Source organism: Cinclus cinclus, chromosome 2 (genome assembly GCF_963662255.1).
Source record: "Cinclus cinclus chromosome 2, bCinCin1.1, whole genome shotgun sequence".
In the NCBI taxonomy this organism is placed as follows: Eukaryota; Metazoa; Chordata; class Aves; order Passeriformes; family Cinclidae; genus Cinclus; species Cinclus cinclus.
Window position 1 is genome coordinate 28,496,191 of NC_085047.1, and position 24,297 is coordinate 28,520,487.

General features: G+C 41.6%; 2 protein-coding genes across 3 annotated transcripts in view; one reads left to right on the top strand and one right to left on the bottom strand.

Annotated features, from left to right (window-relative positions):
- The window catches only part of STXBP5L (syntaxin binding protein 5L), a 185,788-nt gene extending 183,526 nt beyond the window's left edge, over positions 1-2,262 (top strand). For both annotated transcript variants that reach the window (XM_062513006.1, XM_062513015.1), the window contains 3 exons: positions 466-577; positions 957-1,177; positions 2,221-2,262. In XM_062513006.1, coding sequence (XP_062368990.1) covers positions 466-577; positions 957-1,177; positions 2,221-2,262 — 375 coding nt within the window. The remainder of the gene's footprint in view (positions 1-465; positions 578-956; positions 1,178-2,220) is intronic.
- An 8,006-nt stretch (positions 2,263-10,268) lies between these two features.
- Positions 10,269-24,297, bottom strand: part of POLQ (DNA polymerase theta) — a 51,644-nt gene continuing 37,615 nt past the window's right edge. The window contains exons 22-30 of the mRNA XM_062513026.1: positions 23,006-23,180; positions 22,436-22,571; positions 19,891-20,009; positions 19,127-19,311; positions 18,682-18,793; positions 17,011-17,135; positions 15,399-15,552; positions 13,550-13,665; positions 10,269-10,704 (exon numbers count right to left, since the gene is read on the bottom strand). Of these exons, the coding sequence (XP_062369010.1) occupies positions 10,591-10,704; positions 13,550-13,665; positions 15,399-15,552; positions 17,011-17,135; positions 18,682-18,793; positions 19,127-19,311; positions 19,891-20,009; positions 22,436-22,571; positions 23,006-23,180 (1,236 nt within the window). The 3' untranslated portion in view covers positions 10,269-10,590. The remainder of the gene's footprint in view (positions 10,705-13,549; positions 13,666-15,398; positions 15,553-17,010; positions 17,136-18,681; positions 18,794-19,126; positions 19,312-19,890; positions 20,010-22,435; positions 22,572-23,005; positions 23,181-24,297) is intronic.

Here is a 24,297-nt window from a genome sequence, read left to right on the forward strand (position 1 = left end):
AAACAACCAAACTCTGAATTGCTGGCAAGCACTGAACTCAGGTGTGCTATAAAAAGAAAGCAGTGACTGCCCAGCCTGGCTGGGCAATCACTAAAGCAAAATATATAATACACAATAAATTGTTCATTCAATTATAGTGTCACCTCTGCTGTTTCTAAGCAAAATGTGGCCTTACTACTGGTATTTTCATTCTGTATTAACTGCAAGTTTTTTCTCTGGTAACAAATATGGGACTGGGCATTGACAAACCAAGTCCCTTTGAAAGCACGAGTGAGTCTAGTTAGCCCTAGCATTAGCCCAAGAATACACAAATATTACCTACACCATGCGATTGACACAACAGACTATTTTAAAACTAGTTGATTAGATCCAGTGCATGTGGCTTATTAATGATAATCAAGAAAACACTTAGAACCACTTTCACCTCACTGACCTTTTACATGGACTTTTTTCTGGCTTTACTAGGACATGCTTGGAGATTTGTTTACTCCTGTGGAAACACCAGAAGCCCAAAACAGGGGCTTTCTCAAAGGACTTTTTGGAGGAAGTGGACAAGCTTTTGACAGAGAGGAGCTTTGTGAGTGATTTATTGTTTGGGCTTTTTTTGGGCAGAAAAGAATTCTAGAGATCCCCTGCCCTTGTCATCTAGGAACGGAGCACTACACAAGATATAAATTATTGATGAAAAGAGAAAGTTGACCTAGTCAAGGAAGGGGAGAGTCCTTGTCTGCCATTCTGTAACTCCTTTACCTTGGCAGCTGCTTTGGATCAGCTGTGTGGGGGGCACATGACTGCACTGCAGATGTGATGGTGGCAGAGCAAAGCCTGCCACATGTGCCACTTGCCCCTCAAATGATGTCACTGCTGCAAGGCTGCAACTCAAGATTGAGGAGCACTGACAGAGCCGGACCAGGAGCTCATCCCTGTCTCTGTGTCTGTCCATTTCTCCTTTGCAGTTGGCGAGGCCACAGCAGGAAAAGCCTCTCGCAGCCTTGCCCAGCACATCCCTGGATCGGGCGGAATTGAAGGCGTGAGAGGAGCTGCAGGTGGGGTCATTGGGGACCTGACTCGTGCACGCATTGCCCTCGATGAGAGGGGACAGAAGCTGGGCGAGCTGGATGAAAGGACTGCCAGCATGATGGCCAGCGCAGAGGCTTTTTCCAAACATGCACATGAGGTAGGAGCCCTGGCACCTACACCCTGGAACAGGGAACTGCCAACCCTGCGACCCAGCCTTTGCTTCCCTTTAGGAAAGCTAAGTGCCCTTCTCTCCCTTCACCCAGTCCTCGTGTTGGAGGTGTGCTCATGTCAACTGGCACAGCATTGTTCCTGCTCTCAAACTCTCAGAATGCCAAAAGTAAACTGCCATTGCACAGCCCTTCCTTTCACATTTCCAGAAATGAGCATCCATTGTTAGCCTCTGAATTTAGAATAAGGCACTTTCATCTTGCCTCTCTCATTAATTCATTATGATTTGTTTTTTTTAAGCCACTTAATACAGCACATCTATGCAGTAGGGCAGAAAACAGGTAGGTGGATGAGTGTATAGGAACCTTTACAGATCTTACTGGGAAGAGGAGAACATTACTAGTACAGCCCTGTGGTACTGTTACATGAATAGGAATTGCCAGGAATAGAAATAGGGATAGGAATAGCTTCTGTGCTTGGAGCTGGAAATGGAAAGTTTTCCATCCCATGCTGTTAAGACTGGGAAAACGAAAGTGATTTTTCTTGAAGATAAAGCATCAAAGTATACTTCCCAAAATGCACGTTTTTCATTTCATGAGCATCACATCTCTGGACAAGACCTTTACATTTTTATTGGCTTTTGTAAGTGTGAGGCAGAAAGGACGTGCCCTGAAATGCAAGAAGGTTATAGTCAGGGCATATATCCTATGCTCTATAGATAAGTGTCATTTTTATTTCTATAGAAAGCAAGTTCCTTTAATTTGTGAAGAAGAAAAATAGTTAAAGCTCCTCAGGAAAAATTGTCTAAAAATAGCAATAGCAGACAATGCCTTTTTAATGTAATAACTATGAAATTAAATATGAGATCTCAGTGGACTCAAGACCTGCTGACATTGTTAGTGATGTATTGCATTGTTTTGCATTTATTAATTCTGAAGTTTGACAGTTAATGGGCCTAGGTCATGTGTGGTCTCTCATATGCAGGGTGGTGTTTGATTACCATTTATTTGGGTTTTTTTCCCATCTCTGTAGGTGATGCTCAAATACAAGGACAAAAAGTGGTACCAGTTTTAGACTTTCAAAGAAGCTGCTTGTGGTTTTATTGAGAACACTGTTCAGGGAAGCAGCCTTTATTCCCAAATCTATCAGTCACTGGCCAGAGACAGTTTTTTCTCCTGGAAGATGTTTTCCTGTTACTGGATTCATCACAGTGGACATCACGGAGAAATTTTACAGACCATGGGACAGAAGCTGGAATCATGAGGGTCTTTCCAACAGCTGACTTATGGAGTGGCCAATTTTTTCCCAAAAGGAACTCAACCATCACTGTGGCATGTAGTTTTCAGAAGCTGTAGGTATGAACTGTGGGGAGTGCATCTGATTAATAATATTCTGTACAAACTCGAATGTTAATGCACTTATAAAACTTTGCATGAGTAATTGCCAACTTAAAAAAAAAAAAAAGAGAGAGAAAAAGGAAGCATGTTGTGACTGAAGAAAACCGGGATTTATTTCTATTCTGAGAAAAAAAAATAAGATAAAACACCTTAAATGACAAAAATCTTTATTTTTTAAAAGTGACATTATAAAATGCCAGTCCATTTCAAGCATGTTTGCTACTGTTCTCCACATAAAAATTAGTTGAGCTGCATTTTCTTATCTGCTATTTATTTCTCTTGAAAAGCCTTGCTCAAAAGCTGTGCTTTTTAACTCCTACCAGAAAAATAAATGAATTTAAAATCCTATCCCCAAAATTTAACAATTTTGCAGGTAGCTGGACAGGCACTATCTAAAAAGGTCATTAAAACATGTGCATAGATGGTTTATTTGTAATTCAGAGCACATGACACATCATCCTAATCTATACTTTTTAAAATGTGCTCTAGATTCTAGATTAGGTGTTGTCCTTGAAGAGGGGCCGTGGCACTTTTCATCCCTGTGGAGTCAGAATCACTTGGTTGCCTTATTTCCCAGTAGCAGGAATAGAAATCCAGCTTTGGAAAGCATTTCTTCAAGTTGGGAAAGGCAAGATGGGAAATCACAGTCCCATCAAACACTGCTCACAGAGGCTGCTTGCAGAGCAGCTTAAGTGCTCCACTGAAATTATGAGAGGGGACCTACACAGAAACCCCCCAAAACCTGTGAGAGAAATTAGAGCAGGAACACTACACACTGGGCCAGGGAGGAGCATGGAAAACCATTGCTAACATACATATGGAACACAGATATAAAGTGACACCATGGGTGAGTGGCAGTTTATACTCTGCTCACACTGCTAAAACTAATTTGCTTCTGCTTCAAAGTGGCTCATTTGGTTTTTTCAGTGAATGCTGCAGAAAACTCTGCAACCTGCAGCCACAGAAGAGAAGAGTAAGTTGGATTTATTGCCTATCCTGCTGGAATGCTCCACCCTATCCTACAAGACTCACAGCCACACAGGTCAACTCTTAGGTTAGAAATTTTTCCAAGACTGGCTTGGAAACAAGGCACTGAAGGCTTGTTTTCATGTGTCTGGACAGAGTTTCAAACTAAAAAGAAGAAAGTGAGGAAAAGTTGGAAAAACAGCCTCTAAAATTTTTCTATTAAAGAACAGAAAATCTTCTGTCCCTTCGAGGAATCCTGATGGACATTGATAGAGACAGGCACCATCCCACTCCCACCTAGACCGTAACTTCACCGGTGTTTGTATCATCACACTGTTCAGATGATCCCTCTCAAAGATGTGTTTTCCATCTCCTTCCTTTACCTACAATAAAATACAGCCCAGGAAGTTGTACCATCCACAAGTTTGGCCTCACAGTTGGCCCACTGCAGAAGTTAAAGTGTTGGAAGAGATTTGATGTGTCAAGTTTTAAATTCCCATTGTAGCAGAACAGAATTTAACGATTTACAGGATTTTTACATTTTGCTGTAGGCAAAATCAAAATGATGGCCCTGACAGGTCTAGCTCAGCTGAGACTGAGACTCCACAAATTCCTCTAGCACAGGAGAAGCTGCTCTATGTTGTCAGAACTGTAGAAACTTGGGGGGAAAAGGGTCAAAGCCTGAGCAATGCCTGGGTTTCTGATGACAGCTAAGGAATTGGAGTTCATGACCATGACCCAAGAGGATTTCTCTGTGTGTATGTGTGTAAGGCTATGCCAAACTTGCCACTCTGATGCGTACAGGAACTGGGTTGGGGAATTCCTTCCAGAGGCTGGGTCACAGAAGTAACCACTTGTACCTGTGAGGAAGCACTGCTCTAACCAGGCATCGAGAATGAGAAATAAGGGAGAGCATTATAGCAATTTGATCTTCAGTTTAAACCTGAAGACCAGGCCTGTGCCCTGGCCTAGAATCCAAACCCACTGGTCTCTGGGCAACAAAATCATTTGGGGCAGCATTCAAACTGGCCAGCAGCCAACTTATTTTCCATTCTGCCCTGGTGTGTAGCAGTCAGAAGCAGCCTCACAGGCTGACTGGAATCATGGAATCTTTGAAGAACATTTAAGAGCAATTTCTAATTGCCGATCACTGCAGCTCACCCAGAGAGAAAAGTGTCCTCAAGTCTCTCACACAAGGCTCAACTGGCTCTGGCTGCCAGCAGACTCTAGTTTAACACTAGGGTGAAAAAAAACCTGCCAGTAGATTTCCATTTGCATTTTTATGCAACAGGGAAATCAGAATTTAGCAGCCCTCAAACTTACAATTTTTAATATTAAACTTTTAAGTAGCTTTTCTCTAGTACTCCCCATCAGGTCACAGCTTTCCACTCTTACATATTTTACATATTTCCAGACAGTTACCAATTACTATTTCTGTTACGTTCACCACTTGTGACTATAATTATCAATTTTCTTGTAGTCTGTAGAGATCTAAAAATTGTATATGTTTGTATATAGAACATTCTATATATATTATATATAGGTAATGTATATGTTGTATAAGTTTGTTAGTGCACACTGTTAAATGCTTTCTATCAAGATTTACCATGTATGTGGGGGAAAAAAAATCACTTAAAAAGTTCAATGAGGGAGGAAAAACTCTTGCCTGGGTGATTTATTGTGAAATGAGGGGGAGTGTGGGATTTTCGCAAGACTTGCCCTGAAAGCTGCTCAAGGCTGTCAGTGACAGGCATGAAGCTGCAGCATTCCCAGCAAGAACAACAGCATCTGACTCTGAGAAAGACTGTAGGACTGTGACTGGCTGGAGGAAAATCAAGGACACTATGTCGCTGAATGTTGAAATCTTTCTGTGCTTTCACCTTTCCCACTCAGACAGCACCACCTCAAGCAAAATCCCAAGCTTAGACGTATCTTCAGCTACACCAGGCCAGATTGGCTGGAAATACTAGTTCAGTTTAAAATACTGTTTGTTCATTTAGCTACTTAGTTCTCAGACATTCTTCTCTCCAGGAGCTCTGTCACAATCACATCCAAAACCGGTTACGCAGAACTTCCAATAGCACACACACCTTTGGGTTTGACCAGATGTTTGTAAACATGTCTAGTGCTGTAGACAGACAGAGAAAAAGCATTAAATTAGATTATTTATAAATCTGAGTTGGCAAGTCTTCAATGAAGTACAAGCTACTTTATTTATTAATAAAAAAATTAAATCCATTTCTAGAGCTTTAACTTTAGTTGCAAATCTTGAATTAAAAGACATGACAACTGAAATTTTGAGAATCAGGTTTTGTTTTCTATAATTACCTGGGGGAGAGGGGGTTTAAGTGTTTTTTACAGTTCTGCAGTTCAGCTATCTACATCAATTAGTCATTTCTCATAGTACCAGGATTGGTACACAAAAATGTGTAACAAAAATACTCTATTTACTACATGTATGGTATCAAATTATCACATAAACCCTTCTCTAAAACAGTTTATACTCCTTTTCCAGAATCCCTTTTACACCACAGTGCATGCATAATGCAGGTAGGCATAGAAATCTTTTTTTTTTTTTTTTCAATAGTAACCACTTGAGACCTGCATCCAACCTCAGGCCTCCTTTACATATAAACCGTGTGTGTTGTAGCACAGGCAAAGCCCCAGTTTTTTGGTTAATTATGGCTCTCAAATAGTTTGGGCCCCGCCCTAGCCATCCTTTCCCATAGCCCAAAGGTGAATTCAAGCACAGCATATTTCAGTCTTGAAAGTTTTGTTGCCTTGGAAGGGTCTGGTAAGAGCACACTCTCTCTCATGAAGGAACTGCGTGTGGCCATATGTAGTCAACTCTTCCTCTTAGGTGTATAAGCAATAGTCACATAAATGAGTGTTTCCATTCATGTGTTTTGTTTTGTGACCAAATCAACCAATCAAACATTGTACTTTTTAAAATAGCAACAAATATTCAGATTCAGTGTCAAGAAAATGTGGGCTGAGTATGTGTGTGGTTTGTTAAAGAGTCATTACCTGTCTCCCAGAACAAAGGCTGATCTGGGGTGAACCACACGCTCCTGTGCTAACCATGTCTTATTTCCACAGGTATCCTAAATCAGTATCACAAAGCTAAGGCATTTTAATGTGAGGCTGTTTGGAGCTCCCATTAATAACCAAAAAAAAAAAAAAAAAAAAAAAAAAAAAAAAAACCAAGGAAAGAAAATAAAGGAAATAATTGATACTAGTTGGTGTAATCTCTTCTTTTCCAACTTCTACTCCTAGATTCTTTATAGTATTTCAAAGGTGCATGGTTTGTGTAAAGACTTTGATTGGAGTTTTCACTTCTCATTCAGGAATACAAAAATTGCAGTCGTGGCTGTTGCTGGGGTGGGGATGGTCACCTCCTTTCCTCCAGCAGCTCCTGCCAGGACAGAACCCATGCTGCTCCCATATTCCACACAGCAAGCGTACATGGAGCTCCTAACTGCCATACCAGCCTCCAGGGAATGTTACCAGCCTTGGAGCCGGGATTCCAGCCAACTCCATCACTCCCACTTCAGAGCGAACGCAGTCACCCACAGGCTGAGCTCTCGGAAGGGCAGGAGCGAGCTCAGTGTAAGGTCTTTTCCCAACAGCTCCTCTGAATTGCTCTGCCAGCAGAAGCTCAAATGTCAGCCAAAGGTGCTGAGCTCCCATCTCCCAAGTCAGCTATGTACAACAGTCTTGATGAAATGCGAGCAGCACGGGAGAAAGGCAAAAAGACCATACCAGATCAGATTACCAGTGCCATTATTTGTCACCTGCTTGTCACCACTTCCAGTAGCCAGGGAGAAAAGGAAAGCTGCAGCAGAAAATCCAAGGCTAAACAAGCTTGTGGTCTGTATGTGAGGAAAAGGACCAAGAGGTTGCAGGAAACACCAAAGGTGTGAGTTCCCGCTACCAAGGCTAGGCAAGTTCTGCCCTATAGCACAAGCCAGCTGAATGCAAACTTGAGTCATTTTGAGCAGAAAGCAGATGGGAACCAACCAGACCAGGGCTACTCGGCAGCCCCAGGGGACAGGCTTTCCCTGTGAGGAGCTGGGTTCCTGTCATGTGAAGACAAGGCACTCCCAGTGACCACAGCTCTTTGCCAGGACTGCATCCCAACCGAATTTCTTTTGGCAGGCAGACACATCCTTGCTGGTGCAGGGCAAGGGCTGTGCAGGGCATGTGCAGGGCTGGGCTGCAGTAGGAATTCTGTGTGCACAAAGGGACAAGGCTGTCAGCAGTTGTAACAGACAGAACTCCTACCCCTTCTGCACCATTCATCTGTCCTTGTGGCAGGCTGTGCCAGCTGACAGGAGCCTGGAATGGGCTGTGAAGAGAGAAACACATAAACAAGCTGAGGGACAAACACTACAGGTGTATCCCATGCTGACTACACACAGAGTGAGATTACCCTGCACTCTGCTTCTCAGGTCCTGAATTAATAAAATGCCCTCATCCAATCAGAGGTCGGGGGAAAGGAGCCCACAGGCAAAACCAGGTAAACAATGTGAGCAGCCAGGCTTCAGAAAACAGCATAAACCCTTTTCTGCAGTTCTGGACAGTGCCTCTGCTTACCTGACTTAGACCTCTTTTGTTTCCACTGCTCAGTCTCACTAAGAATTAAAGTCTAATCAGAATTGAGGAATGTAAATAGCACCAATCAGAAAACAGCGCAGAGCCAGTCCCAGTAACACGACTCAAACACCACAGTGGCTACCTCTTATCTTCTCATTTGCTCCAAATTACTGCTTAATTAAAATGAACCCATCGAGTTTGTTAGTCAAAATAAGTTTGGGTACATGTTAATCCTCTTACTGATTAGCATCACCCCCTTCTAGAGAGCTTGCTGAGAAATACGTGTGAGACCCATAATTTGGAAATTCTGAAGGCAGTGTGTGGGAGGGAAACACTGTAATGTGCCAAAGAACAAGCAGCTCAAATGACATCAGCCCCAGTGAGGCCTGGAATATGGAACAGGTGTGTCACCGCAGGACACGCAGGACAGGAAATCACTAGGCCATGTGAATTGATAGAGTCCAAGCCAGCCTCTTCACAGCCAGAGAACACAAATGGCCAGGCACCAGGGTGCCAAGGCTCAGATCTGTTAATAACAAAAGCTTTAATAAAGTAAGAAAAAAATGCTTCAATAAAGTAAGATAAAAAGAATGTTGTGGATAAAGAGCTAAGCCACCAGGTGACAGATGTCATAGAAAGCCATGGCATAGAGCAGGCGGGAAGGAAACAAGAAAATCTCAGTGTAAGGTGGAATACAGAACAGGAAAGAAGGCCAAGACCGCGTTGAGAAGGGCAGTCAAAGCAGCCTCACCTGGGGCTCCAGCTCAGTACCACGTGTCTGTTTTGCTGCTCAAGAAGCAGGTGGTGAATCAGAGTCCGGGATACAGCCTTTCATAAGGAGGCCCCATTAACATCTTTGAACACTCCCTGTGTTCTCCAGCCCTCGGTGCTGGCTACTTCTGATGTCAGGATAATGGCCCTGCCAAAAGCGCAGCATTTGAAGTTAACAATCTCGAGCCCCCTCTCAGGCTGCTGAAAGCCAAGCATGCATCCTCTCAGATCAGGCTGAAAAAGTAACTTCAAAAGTACACTGCTTAAAAAGGACCCAGCAGAAGTTCAGAAATGAAAGGATAATTATGGGCTTGAAAACTTCTCACAGGAGGCAAGAATGGAAGGATGGTGATTGATTACATTAGGGAGGAACTGCAGAAAAAAAATTCATGATACAATAATTAGAGGCATAAGGAAGCTGACGGGAGGCACTTGTCCTTCCTTTCTTCCAAGATACAAGGGCTAGATGATGAAAGTGACAGAATTCAATGTCAGGCATTGTGTGAAGTTAAGAAAAGCAGCTGAACTTTTGTAACCATCACAACTGTCTGGAAGGGAAATGAAAACTTGTGATGTGAGATTTAGACAGACCAGAAGATATTAGTGGGGAGAGTAATGCCAAATAGTGGCAAATTAAATCCCTGCAAGCTCTTTCCTTGACCCTTTCTTTTGAAGGATCTGATCCCGGCTCAGCTTGACAAGCCCAAACTCCCAGGAAAACTTTCTGCCTGCTCACAGCATCAGAGCCAAAGACACTGAGGCAAAGAATGGGGGAAATCTGAGCAGGTTTTAGTGGGGCTGCCAACAGGCAGGCTTCCTTAGGAGAACAGTCTCTGAATGAAGAGCCACAGGTCACCCAGCACAGTGTAACAACTCCTCTCAAACACACCAGACCTCAAACACCAGCAAGGCTGCCATGTCAGATGGCCAGACTGAGATAGTTTTTTTCTTCACAAAAATATGCATTGCCATTAAGTTTTTAACCAATGCATTGAGCTTCATTCTTTAAAATATTTCTGCTGGTGATTTTGTACTAAGAGACTTCAAACAATATCCCTCTTGAGGCCAGTTTGCAAGGTAGCAGTAGGATGAATTACAGCAAAGAGTCACCAAAATGCTTTCTTAAAAGTTAGAGGCCAACGAAGCACAGGTTCCACTCACTGTGAATGCTCCACAGCTGCTCAGTGGGAAATCCAGCCAACTGTAAAGCACCTGAGTGTCATCAGCAGCATCCAGTAAAAGATAGTCCTGGCAGAGGCCTGCAAAATTCTACATCAAGTGCAATCACAATGAGTTTTTTGCCCTAGAAAATTATACACAGGCACTGCCAAATTATGTTTGCATGTTGTTTTAATAACGTAATCCAGCTTGTTTCATACATAATAAATTCATTAGGTTTTGCAGGTTTGTACAAGATCAAGCACACTTTAACAGAATTCATTTAAATATCCTTCTTTTAACAATTAATAATTTCACAGTTCTGTAAACATGTTTCAGTGCTTGGTGAGTTCATACCAGCTTCCACTACATGTTTCAGAAGGTAGCTTGGTACCTTGCCAGTAGAAACACAGCACAGGAGGATCACACTGCCAGCAGGTGATCACAGGCCCTTGCCCTGCCCAGTCCATGGTGTCTTCTGCTTTCCTACACATGGGAAAGTCGCACAGCATTGTCACAGCTCCAGGTCCTGCAGGTCTCCCCAGCTGGGGCCAATTTTCACTTTAACATTCAGTTTCACAGAGAGTTTGATGGCATTTTCCATCTCATGTTTCACGATCTGAGCAACCTAGAAGAAAACACCAGGCATCAGACAAACACACACTATTTCAGTGCTCTAGGTTTCTGTCAATAGCTGGGGCAGACAGACACCTGGAATTCCTATCCTGCATTTATTTGCACTGACTTACCACCAATGGGAATACAACTAAATTAGTGTTTATGAATGGAGAAACTATATAAAGCCAGTGAGATTTTATGCAGCACAGAGCTGTGACTGGTTATGCAGTGTTTTAGACTACTCAAAAAAGGGGCCAAGATTAACTTTCTGTTAAACACTTAGGTGTCCTGAAGAGTCTCATCTTTCACTCAGCTGCATAACTCTTAAGTGTTTCATGGAGTCTGTTCTGAAAAATTCAATGTACGGAAAGCAAGACACAAAACAAATTTGCCAGAAGCAAAGAACAGTGGCTCCTCTGTGGTGTGCCAGCTTGAAAAGCACTCTGTGAAACACAAATTACAAACCTCTGGGAAAGCAGGTCACATACCATGTGGGTGCTACAAATACTGCCACGTTCCTCCTAACTATTTAGTTAGGGCAACTCCTGCCCTCTAGTAAGCAGATGAGGTAATTGTTCTCCAGACGTATTCCTAAGAAAACACTAATTTCAATTCACAATTAGGAGACCAGAAATTATTCCTTTCTGCACTTGTTTGGATTACAAGAGACTGGATTTTTTTTTTTCCTTTTTCCTGACAGTAAAAACCTGCCCTGGACAAAGGTACTCCCTTTTGTCCCCCAAGACCTATGCAGAATCCAGCCTGTCTGGGATTGCTTATTTGAATGAATCTTTCAACCCACACCCATCCCATGAACCTCTCCACAGCAGAGTGAAAAGAGGCTTTGGAATTATGGAGATTCCTCAGCTCAGCTAGAAGCCACTCTGGCAGCCGAGGAGCTACTCAATCTGTCCGACCCTTCCATGTGTTTTCATAATTTCCTCACAGGTAGCCACCACAGAAATTCCTCCATAACTTTTGCTGGGGAATGGAGGAGGGGATTTGAGGAGATCAGAGCACAAGTCTTTACAATAGCATGAAGAACTAGGAAGATTTGTCTTCCAAACCCCTATGCCCCAGCATACTGCATTTCAAAATGATCTTGATAACCTAGAAAAATGCTTTGAAACAGGATGTAATTCAGCACAGACAAGTAGAGAGTATAAAGAAGCAGGGTAGAGAATTAGGACAGAAATAATCTACTGTTCAAAAATAGGATGAAAAATAACTGCCTGCACAGGAAAAAATGGGTAATCAGAGACTAAAAACTGAACAGGGCCTAAGGAAGGCACACTGCGGTGAGAAAATAAGAAAATGAAATTCTGGAACATAGAAAATTTTGCTTGCATGACACACAAATCAATTTTCCACTCTATTCAAACCACTCTAGCCTTGATCAAGTTTGGAGCCCAGCAGATCAAAAGAAACATGAACCATACAGAAGGAGATTCTCTGAAAATGGTCACAGGTCTAACACATGGCACCAGCAAAGAAAATCTGACTATGTCTACTGCACCTAGAACCAGGGACAGCAGCTGTACTACAGGGGAGACAGGAAAACCTGCTGGTTTAATCAACTGCCCAGAAAAAATCTATGGAGAGATATAGCTGAAGGAAGTTACAAAAGCTGGTAGTAATTGCTCTTGAATTTGAAGTAGTTAACGAAATAAATAGAATACAGTAAATAATAAGCAAATCCATTTGCTTGTCTCCAGTTCTCCTAGGAACACCATGATAAACTGCAGTCAGTACCTAAAGACGTTAAAGCTTATACTCAGGGGATTTCAGTCTTCTACAGGAAGAATATTAGGAGCCTTTTTGTCTCGAAAGCAGCCTGCCTAGATTTAAGCAACAGATGTCTGAACAAAGCTGGCAAAAATGAGAAAAACCTTGAGCTGAAGACAAGACAAAAATATCAAACCTGTTGTCTTTATTTACATGAATATATCTATATTATTAATAAATATACTCATTTATATTCTTCATATTTTTATTATTACGTATTTATTAACATATACATGCATGCTCAGGCCAGTCAGCTCTGCTGAAAGTTCTGTCAGACTAGGAGTTACTGCTTGCCATCAGGAGATGACCTTTAGTTATTAGCAATGAGCCCATGCAGAAGCAGAAGAAGGGCACCCCAAGATATGGAAGCATAACCTGGGAGCCTCCCTGTGTTCATTCTCAGGACTAGGGAAACACTGAGCTGCCAACATCCAGCTCAAACATCTGCCCCTGAGAGCTGCCACACAGACTCCTCTGCCCAGGCCCAGGAGTGCCTTCAGGGAGGAAGAGCACACACACGCAGACATTAAGGGCCCTTAAAAACCACAGAGCACATTGCTTGTACCTACCCTGCTGCCAACCAGCACCACAATGCTCCTACCAGGAAGAAAAGTAGGTAGGGAAGGAGAAAATGAGTACCAAAAGGACAGAATCCTCCTTTGCCTGCAAAGAGTACAAAGCACAGCTGTTGGAATGCATGTTCTGAGTTAGGCACCGGACCATAAGCAGAGAGGCAAAGATACCTCCAGATGAGGAAATACATCCCCCTACACCTGTCACCAACACTAAGCCACTTCACTCATCAAGCCTCACAGAGAAGAACTGCTGTTACAAGCAACGAAGCACATGCTGAGAAAGAACTTCAGCCATGGCGATGGCTTGAATCCAAAAATCAAGGGATCAAGCATAGAAACTTTTTTTTTTTTTTCATCCAATTGAACTTTGTTTTCACAGACTTTTCAGCACCCAGGGAGGGGGGATCCAGGGAAGAGAATGTGAGCTCCTAGAAGGAAGGCTTGTTTGAAATACAGTAATGTAGTAGAGCTGAAAGACAAACTTCAGGGCTGTACCTGGATGACATCGTCCTCTGCAACTTCATAGAGGAGCTCATCATGCAGCTGGAGGATAAAGAAGCCTCCCCTGATGGGATGTAACATCCCTGTGTTTCTCCTTCTCAACAGCCTTCCTACACAGATGAAGAGCAGAGTTTGTTAGGCACCATAACACAAAAGTGTGTTTCTTGCATCAAAAACCTTTGCACATTCCTAATGCTGAAAAAAGAACACAAGGATGTTGAAAAAAGCTCATGGCTACAGACAAAACCACAAATCCTGGCTATTCTATCAATATTTGTGCAGCTACTGAGGGAAAAAATGTTAATGAAAAATATTTTAGATATATCATTTCAGCCTTACATTATAAAGATATGAATCAGAACAGAAGCAAGAGACAGTTATGTCTCCTGAACCATCTTTTTTGAAAGTAGATTTTAAACAAAATCCTGCAAAGTTTAATTAGAAGCTGGTTTACAACATTCTCTCTGGTAATGAATTAGGATTCTGCTTTTCTCCCAGAAATATTTTAATGGCTAGTTTAAGAAAGCAGTCAGACACCTGCAAAATGCAGTTTCTGAAACTGTAGCACCCGAATAGAACTGAGGAAGAAAAACAAGAGCATTTTTTGAATAAACAAGTAAGCGGCTGACAAAACCAAGATCTTGGTGGGCCTTCCCTGACAAAAAAAATCAAACAAACCCTTCCATGGTAAAAGCTGTTGGTGTTTTAAAATAAACAAACACAACCTCACACACAGGGACTCAGAAGTTATTTATTTCTCAGGTTAGCTAACACAAGGACTTCAGTTCACAGAAAGGGTTTCAAGCCATCATCAGTTCCTCACACAAGCCTCACACTGAAGCAGCAATGTTGAAGCAGCCACATGATGCAGGATGCTCCTCTGATGGCACAGGCATTTCTAACTTGCTGAAAAATAAGTCCTTCTAGTTCTTGAAACACTCAGTATCAGAGCAGGGAGAACTGCCACAAATGCATCGACTCACCTCCCTACAATTACACTGGCCAAAGGTCCGTAGCTTCTGCTCCTAGGAGGGGTGGGAATCTCTGCCAAGCACATCCCTTCTACTCACAGCTGACCTCTGAATCTGGTCTCTCCAAAATAAACTCCCTGACACATTTTTAGAGGTTTGGCAGTTAATTATTTTGTTTCCAAAACAGACTCTTCATATTGAGACAGCTGCATGTTTCAACTGAAGCGTAAGAACTATCAAAGAAATACAGCTCTCCATTTCTCAAGTAGTCTTTGTAAAATACACCAGATGAACAAAACATCTACATTAAGCTAAAAAAAGTCTTTGTGGCATTCCTCTGGGAATTCCACCCCAGGACAGCTTTGCTATCTGTAGCCAGAAAAAACTTAACACTGATACATGCGTAACACTCCTGTGAAGTCTCTGTACGTCAAATTCCAGCCAACAAATTCCAGACTTAATTCTAACCAAAAAATGTCTTTTTGGAACTGGAAGTCATCCCACTCCATTTTTTCACTGCCTCTGAAGCCAGAGTGTCTGCTCAGTACCTCATTCCCACTTCTGAACGATTCTGTGGTGCCATCACAGACCATATCACACATGAACTCTTGCCGCCAACCCTTGCAAAATCTTCTCCAAACTAATTGGAGTCTCTGTTCTGGTCACATTTGCTTTAGTTTGTTGAGCAGACATTCTTCCTCCTTTTGATGACTTTTTTGCCCCTTAAACACAGACTTACCACTGTCAGGAAATAAAACTTCTCACACCTCTAGGCCCAAAGGCACTAACTTTTTTCAGGCTTTTTTTTTTTTTAATTTACATTAGTAACACTGAAAATCTTGCTCCAGTGTGCAAAGAAGAGGCAACCATACCAGTCTTATCTCTTGGGAAGGAGCTCTCCAGATGACCATGGGACTTGATCGCAGAGGAGAAAGCTTCCAGGCGTCTCTGAATATTCACAGTGGCTGTTTTGACAATATCTGCAGCAGATCCCTGAACAGTTGTATTCACAGCCTGGCGCTCTGCCTGAACAGAGAGAGTTGTTCTCAAATATCACCCCCCCAAAAAATCAAATCCAACATGTCAAATGTACTTAATTAAAAATAATAAATACATGGCCAAATACATACAGAATAAAAATTCCAAATAAAGAGTTTTCTTCTATCTGCCTGAAAGAAAGACACATTATAGACTAACTTCAGACACAGAATTTCTACAGGCTCCTGAGAAAATTCCAAAAATTTAAAATTAATGAATATATGGAGTAATAACCTGCAAGAATGACAATCCACAAGGAGAAGCATATACCCATGTTTCAAGGGGAGAAGGAAAATCTCAGTTAATTCAAGCACCACAAGACACCTCTGCGTATCTTCAAAGCCATAAGGAATGGACAACCGAAGGCAAGAAACTGGACTTCATGGACTAACAATCGGGTCTGCCACACTAAATCCTGAACTGCCAGAGCACTACAGCTGTGCAAAAACACACCAGACCACCTTTTTTTTTCAACACAAGCAACTTCTCTACTAATCCCCTCCTCAGACATGAAAACTGTATTCAAAGTTTATTCTTTCTTTGTTTAGAGCGTAAACACATGCAAAGAATTACAAGGATGCTGAACTGAAAGTGAAGATAATTTATTAACTGGTCTTTAATATGATTTGAAAGACTAAATAAAATTTGAACAGAAGAGGCATCTACAAAACTTCCTGCTGAAGTGTTTTTCAGATCAAATTGTCCATTATTTTCAAAAGTTTTTTGAAAGTCTCCTTGTTTCCCTGTCAGCTATTTTGAGTACAAACTCCCCCACTTCCTCCCTCTTCTACTCTAGTCTTTAATTCCACACAACCTGAGCCAGCTTCCTACTGAGAAGTATAATGCTTCCCTAGGGAGTAAATTTACTCTTACTGAAGTAAAGTCTATGGCAGAAGTGTCCAAAACGACCTGGAAAAAAAATTATGCTAGTCCAAAGGTGTGTACTAAGTAAATATATTATCTAAGAAGTTAAAGCAATTTTCCTTTCAGGGAAAATAAAAAAAGGAAAAAATACGCAAAACCATAGGCCTTAAATTCCCTTTCTTGTTCAAGTGCTGACAGCATGTAACATACAAAGACTGCTGAGTGGGAACAACTCAACCTGAAGAGCTGAAGTGCACCCCTATGTAAAGGCTTTTTCAAATCATGTCCATTGATTTCAATGAATTACTCACTCCAGCTCCAACGTGGGAGTTCTGAAGTGACATTAGCACAGTGATGATGGCTGCATACCCAGTCACAGAAGACTTAATCAAACAGGCCATGACAAAACCTCTGTTACTTAGAGAATGACTGAAAGAACAACAAACTAAATAAGAAGTGAAAGGTTATGACTAAGATGGCTCATGAACCTTGTAAAAAAGGCAGACATGGCTATGCAAAGAAATCTAGAATTTTAAAAATAAAACTATAAAAAATTTTAAAAAGGCACAGCACTCAACATACATGAGCTTTACTGTAGGGATTTGGGTCTTTGATAGCTGGCAGGTATCGCCGTCTCCCCAGGATGGTCTGCACAAACCCATCCCTTCTGCAGCTCCGCACTGTCTCCCTCAAGAATTTCTGAACCCCTGTGAAAGGAGAGAAGAAGTTTTTTGTAACACAGCTGATGTTCTGTACTGACTTCTCAATGGGGTCACTGAAAGCAGTCTGGGGTAGCCAAGCAGCACAGAGGAAATCCTTTAAATTTCCCAGACCTCATCAGTGGACAAAGGCACACGATCACTCATTCAGCTCTGCTGCAAAACCTTGTAAGACTTTTGAGGTGGAAGAGAGTGCACAGTGTCAGGATATCTGGCTGTGCACAAGGAGGTAGGAAGTCCATCCTGCACAGTGCCCAGGCACAGAGGGTCACATGTGTGTTATTGATAATGCAGAGGTCAGAACCTGGACCAGGACTGGAAAGACTAGTAGGGAGGGAGCAAATTGAAAGCAGAAGCCAGAGCCCTTGATGCCTCAGGCTACCTGACTTCAGGCTGTGTCCCTTCATATTCTAGGATGAAAGAAAGTCACCCACCTGCACTTTTCAAGGGAAGGAGCAAATCTGCCAGGAGTGTTAAAAAGAAACTTAGGTCAAAGAAAGGTGAGACAGAAGAATGAACTTGCACTGCAAGTTCAGGTTACAACTGTACTAAAGTGGGAAAAGTTAACTTCAGACAGCTTCTTTCCATGTTTACAAAATAAAAAATGCAAAATTCAAAATCAAGGCTGACAGCATAATTTAATTCATTAGGTATGTCATTTAGCAGTCAGCCTGGCAACACACAGCAAGGGAAAATCCATGAGAAGTGAAGTTACAATATAAGGTACACTGCAGTTTGTATGCACACACATGTACCGAGAGGGGAAGCAGGACATCGTTCCTAATGGTTATGAAGGAGAGACTATTCAGAAATTAATGAGACTAAACAGAATCTTAACAGACAACCATTTCTCTGCATCTGTCTCCTAAAGAAAAAAAACCCAAAATCTTCAGAACACAATTTTCCAGCTCATTTTCAAGTCCTATGATTAGAGCTAGCTGCCTCTTGTCCCATTTGCCTTCCATTCTTTTTCTGATTGCAGCTTTCCCAAAAATTAACATGCTTCTTAGAAACACAACCACATCTTTTTACAGAACATGGGAGAGCTACTCTGAGCAGCTGGATAAAAATTAAAGGGTAATATGTAAAACAGTTTAAAACTCCATGAAAGCAGAAGACAAAAGTAGACGAAAGAAATGGTTATATTTAAAAATTATGAGAAGCATAGTCTAAAGTTGTCACAGCATATTATTTGAAGCTGTATTTTTTTAAGAAGGAAAAGCATGTTTCTCATTTAGAAACTTAAGAGCTTTAAAATTACTCCTCAGGGCTTATTAATTAATTAAAATAACAAAAATATTATTGTAATAAGTAAAGAACAAAGTCTTAAAGGTGAACAAAGCCAGAGAGTAGAATAAAACATTACAGAGTATCAGACTGCTGCGTTCATGCAGTGGACATTTGCAAAATGAAAAACATTTCCAAGAGATACGAGTAGCAGGTTCAGACAAATTTAAGGTTTGAAGAGACGTGGAGAGAAGGGATTAAAAACAACCACCACCACCACCCAGCTCCCAAACAGCCATATCCAAACCTGTGTATCTTGATTTGAAGGATTCAATATAATTGGCAGCTTCATTTTCATCAATCCCCATCTGCTCGCCTAAAGATTTTGCTCCTATTCCATAGATGATTCCATAGCAAATCTGCCAGAGGAAAGGGTGAAGAATCACAACCATTTGGTGAGCCATGCAGAGAAAGCAGAGTGAAAACAAAATGTGATTCACTGGAAGACAAGTGTATGGGAACAAGGGCAAGTATTCAAGGGAGACCCCCTCTGAGTCCAAGCCATTCATGCTGCTTTTCTCCACCTTCATCCCCCAAACCCCGACAGCTCCAGCTGCAGTGTACCAAGAGTGGGAGGACGGACAAAGCAACTACTGAACAATCATGGCCGAATTCAAACAGAAAAACATACTACAATGTGTTGAACACTTCCTGCCCACAAAGCTGGTATTGATTTTTTTTCCTAAAATTACCTGCTTAGCTTGTTGCCTGGTCCTGTCTCCAACAGCTTTGGGATCAATCATTTTCCATTCTGCTGCGATGCTCTTAAAGACATCAGCACCACCATTCAAAGCTTGAATGAGGCGACAGTCGCAAGACAAATGAGCAAGGATCCTCAGTTCCAGCTGAGAGTAATCAGCAGCCAAGATTAAGCCACCTGAAGTCAAGATGTTATCAGAAAGCATTATTTCATAAATTATTCCAATATTCCATCCAATCTGCCAGCAAGAAGGACTGAACCTGCTCTTTATCTTCTGCTCTGAGAATTTTTCACAGCAATTTCTATCAAGGCAAATTCTTGCCTGTTTCCCCAATGCTCAGGCCTGCCTGCTTTACATTTACTCATGTTTAGAATCCATCAAAACCATATAAACAAGCATCTGTGCAGGTGTCTAAGACAGAGCAGGCAATATGAGAACTGACATTTGGATAGAAAGAGCACTAGGTAAAGTACAATTGGTGTATTAAGAGCTGCCTTGCCTACCTCTTTAAAGAACACGTATTCTTAAAGAGGAAATGAAAGTGTCAACATGTGAATGGCATCATTTGAATATTTTGCCCACCTGAATCTCTCTCTTTCACAGTTGCGTGAATAATTTTGAAGGCATGCTAACTACTGCACTAGTTTTCCAAGTAGGATGCTCAGACACATATATACTCTCTTAAACCTTCATTATATCAAGGATTTTTTGCTAACCATATACTGAACAATTCCAGAGCAGGACCTAGGCATTACCTGGGAAAGGAACAAAAGCATGTCTCATGCTAACAGAAAATGGTATTCGTCTTTCTTCACATCTGTTTGCAGCTTGAACCTTTAGCCCATTAGGCAAAATACTGGAACGCTTTCTGCATCTGTGGAGAATAAAAATGACTGCCCTTCACCAATTTCTAAAATACCAAGAGATGAATAATCATTTTTGCCACAACGGATCAGTGAAACCAAGTGAGACACTGGCCTCTATTCAATTTTTCTGAACAATCCATACCTGAATTTGACCATAGAGGAATAGGACAGAGACCACATGAACACCTGAAAGGGATTTATTGATTCTGAAACGATTTAGGAATACATCTTCCTAGTACATTCAGGATTCAGCTGAGAAATTGGATAATTCCACTCTAAAACGGGTAAGATGAATGGCCCCAGATCTATAATGAGCTTATTCCAGAAAGACAACAGTCACAGGAATCCTAAAAATTCAACACTCCACCTTGAGTGCCAAGTCTCTCAATATCATTCTCCTCTGCAGAATGCATCAACAGCCCAGAGGCAGAAAAATTCCCCCTCCCCAACATCACCCTCATTGCCACACACACATGTACATTCACAAGTAAGCTTGTAAAAACAGAGCAGAAATTGCAGAAGAGGCACTTGTAACACACTGCACATTTCCTCCCTAAAGACTGAGGGAAAAATTGCCCCAAAGCTGCTCAATTTTCTTTTCTGAGAGGCCAAAAATTTACAGCGTCACCCATGTGCTCTGCATCCTCTCAGGGTGGGCTTAGGTCTCCTGTCCCACCAAGTCATCTGTAGCTGCAGATGGAGTTGTATCCATGAACACATCCACTGAACAGTGCACAGCTCTGACATTCTGATGTGATTCACATCAAATTCTCCCATCAGCACCAGCCTACCAGACAGTCCAGTGGGCTCTTCACTGGAAGGCAAAAAGCCTTTATGAGTCCTTGATGTCTGGATCAGGTATCTGAACAAATTCTTTATCAAAATGGAAAGGTATCTCTCAGATCAAAACTAGTTTCAGCAGAGCACAGAAAAAACATCCTTTTCTTCTTAAATATTGGCTTTTCAGGAATGGTAGGGATCAATGAGATGAAAGCACAAAAATCACAGAAATAATTTTCAAAAGAAATAAAGGTGAGGGACAATTGCATGTCTGACTACTGCAGAAAATCACACTATTCAGCATACGTTCTCAGTTTAGTTAAATATGTAAGGGCTTTATACCATGACCTAATTTAGCTGCACTCCTTTGGTCAGAAGCTTCTTACAACAGGAGGAAAGAGTAGCAATAGTAGTTAGTAAGACAATAGACAGTTTGGACCAAAGTGTGGAAGACTGATCGGACTTGGCTGGATGGCAATTTCTTTTGTGCCAGCAGTCATTTCTGTGCCTTTAGGATTGCCCATCTTCCTAACACAGTGGATGCTTAACTGAAGAATGTAGGAGCATGTAGGAAAAGCCAGCACAAGCAACAGACCTCTCAAATTCTGGCAGGCACTCCAGTCCTCTGATGGGCTCTCCTTTACAGGGAAAACTTTCAAGAAACCAGCACATTCCCCAGCCATCCTGAAAAGCTGCTGCAAGCCTGAGCACTGCCACAGCTTTATCTCAGAACAACATTCCTTTCTCATGGCTATTCCTGGTTCTTCTGCAGAGAGATGGAAAAGATCTTTCTACTCCTGAGTTCCCTTCCCAAGGCACAAGGGTGTTAAATACATGGTGTTTAGCAGGCGCCAGATAGAAGAAGTTAAAACCTTCTCAAATTTCTCACATCTTGCTGAGCGGGGAAAAGCTTAGAAAAGTCTCTCCGGTGAGACAACTGGGACAAGAATCTCAATGGAAAAAGAAACTGAAAGGGCAGAAGAGCACCACCAAGTAGGAAGCTTCCGAGCTCACAAGGGAGATGCTAAAAGATGGATCTTTGTGTTTCATAGACTTCTACACAGCTATTTAGGCACTGTTATGTAATGCTGTCAAAGTAGAATTATGGAATCATAGGAAACAGGGTATTTGGTTAAGAGAAACCAAATTTAGAAATCTTCCTCTTCTACCCTGTAGTTTCTGCAGGTCACTATCACAAATGAAATTATTAACAAAGAATTAAAAATATGTTCACCCCATTCTCTTACAAAGGGAGCTGCACAGCATAAAACAAATTAATGTTCTACTGCTTCTTCCACAATATTCTATCCTCTTTCAGAGTAGTTCTTAGCAAGTCAAACCAGATCCTAACTTCAGTTTAGTTATTTTCACGCTCAGGCTTTCCATCCAACATCTGGGAATGTAACGCTAATCTCACTGAAGGGTTTCATAAAGAATGTCAAAAAGGAAGCAAATGGCTACATGAAACCACATGCTGTTAGCATTATTATGCCTTTCATGTATGACTGATTTTTAGGTATTTATTCCCCTGGAAGAGAAACACTGAATAACATGTCACACTGACACAACAGCAACCAGAGGTAAAGTGAGAAAAGAAAAATTTGACAACCCAACCACATAAAATTAGACAGAAGCTTTGTCAAAATCCTCCTACCTGACCCCCAAAGCATTACGAGAATTAGCATTTCCATGGGCTTGGGAGGGTGGGCTTTCTTCAACTACAGTCGGCATTTCGATCTCAAAATCTCTTGGCACATTCTGGATATTTGGCTCTGTGAAGGTTACTCGACCTGAAAGGTAAACAGGGCAAAACTGAGGAAGGGTCCAAAAGGTGTCTCCCTAACTCAATACAGCTGCACACACTGCATCTCCAAAATAGAGAGCCACTGAGAAACATTTTTAAAAATGAAAAGTAGTTTGTGTTTAATGGCCTTGTGATGGTTCCCCATTTCTGTATCACTAATAAGAAACTCCCAAAACCAGAACTTGTTCTGGAGTCAGAGATTTACATAGTAATATGTGCAAGAAATTAATAATACTGCTCAGTGAACAAAAAAGCTATTTTAAACACATCTGTTTTCTTAAGGCAGGTATATGTCAGTAACTTTGGTTGACGCAGAGCACAGGGTTGATTTCCTATCTTTTCCTCTTAGAAAAGCTGCACACACATACAAAAAGACAGAAAAATCAGTAAGATTGGAGGCATCTGCACACATCTGTTTACCTGTAGCTGTGTGAGATTGTGAAATTGGATATATCCTTTCCATTCCCAGTGCAGAACTCAATCGCTTCTCCCTCTGTAGTGGAAACACCACTTTAGTAATGGCATTGTTGATCCTCCTCCATTCCAGGATCAGCCCTGGCAAGGGGTGAATGGTCTTTAATTTCTCCAAAACATCCTTGTGGGAAGAAAAGGACATAACTAATCAACAACCTTTAAAATTTTATTTTAAAAGTTTTTGCAGTTCTGCAGGAAAAAGTGACTCCTTCACCCACAGTGAGCTTCCAGTGTCACTGCCTTAAAATTACATTGATATCCTCTCCACTTATACCGCCTACACCTGGGTAATCAAAGCACCACCTGACATAGCTGCAGTTTTATTACCCATGAGAAGACAATCACTTCTCTTTGAACTTCTGCACCCTTGTCATTACTCTTAATCTGCACCAACCAATAAACCACTTGAAATGATGAAATAAAACATCACTTGCCATAGGTCCCCTATGTTGTCTCCTCTTGTCCAGTGTTAATGCTTCTCCATCTTCTTGCATATTTTCCTCCCTGCTCTCTCCTATCTGTACACTAGGAACACCAAGTGAAGCCCTTGACCACGCTCCTTGAAAGACAAAGCTCATCACTAGCAATCAAATCCTTTCAGTTTAATCAGAAATATGAAGGGACTAACAAGAATTTCAAAAGACAGTGGAATGCAAACATTTCTAAAAATAACATTTTTTTGTGTGCCACAGGCAGCTTGCAGCCTCATCCCACTAGATCACAAAAGGAGGAAATCCTCCCTTTGCTTCTTGCTCCCTGCCACAACCACTGCACCCAATGTCTTTACTGCCACTTGAGTTCAATACTTGTCTTCCAAGTACAGACTACACTGAAAAGAGGAAACTAGGAAAACAACACAGATTAATGAGTCCTGCAAACAGGAACATATATATCTGCTAATTTCACTTGTCCTGCAAGAGCACCCATTAGCCTGCAGCAGTTGGTACTAATGCAGGTCCACAATATTTATCAACTGGCAAGAATGCCAATAGCCTTCACATTGTACAAACTTCCGATAACCTAAATTTGATAAACCGTCAGATTAGCCATTCTGAAGACAAATTCCCTGAAGCAAAAAATACAGATTTGATAGTAGCAGGAAGAGAAAACATGGTATTAGTCAACATGGTATTTAAGTATCTTTCAAGCTGATGTGGAAAAATCCTTCTGCTATTGGCTTTACAAAATTATTGGGCTATTTTGGTCTTGCACGTGATTTGGGAAATCAGATTCTGCCT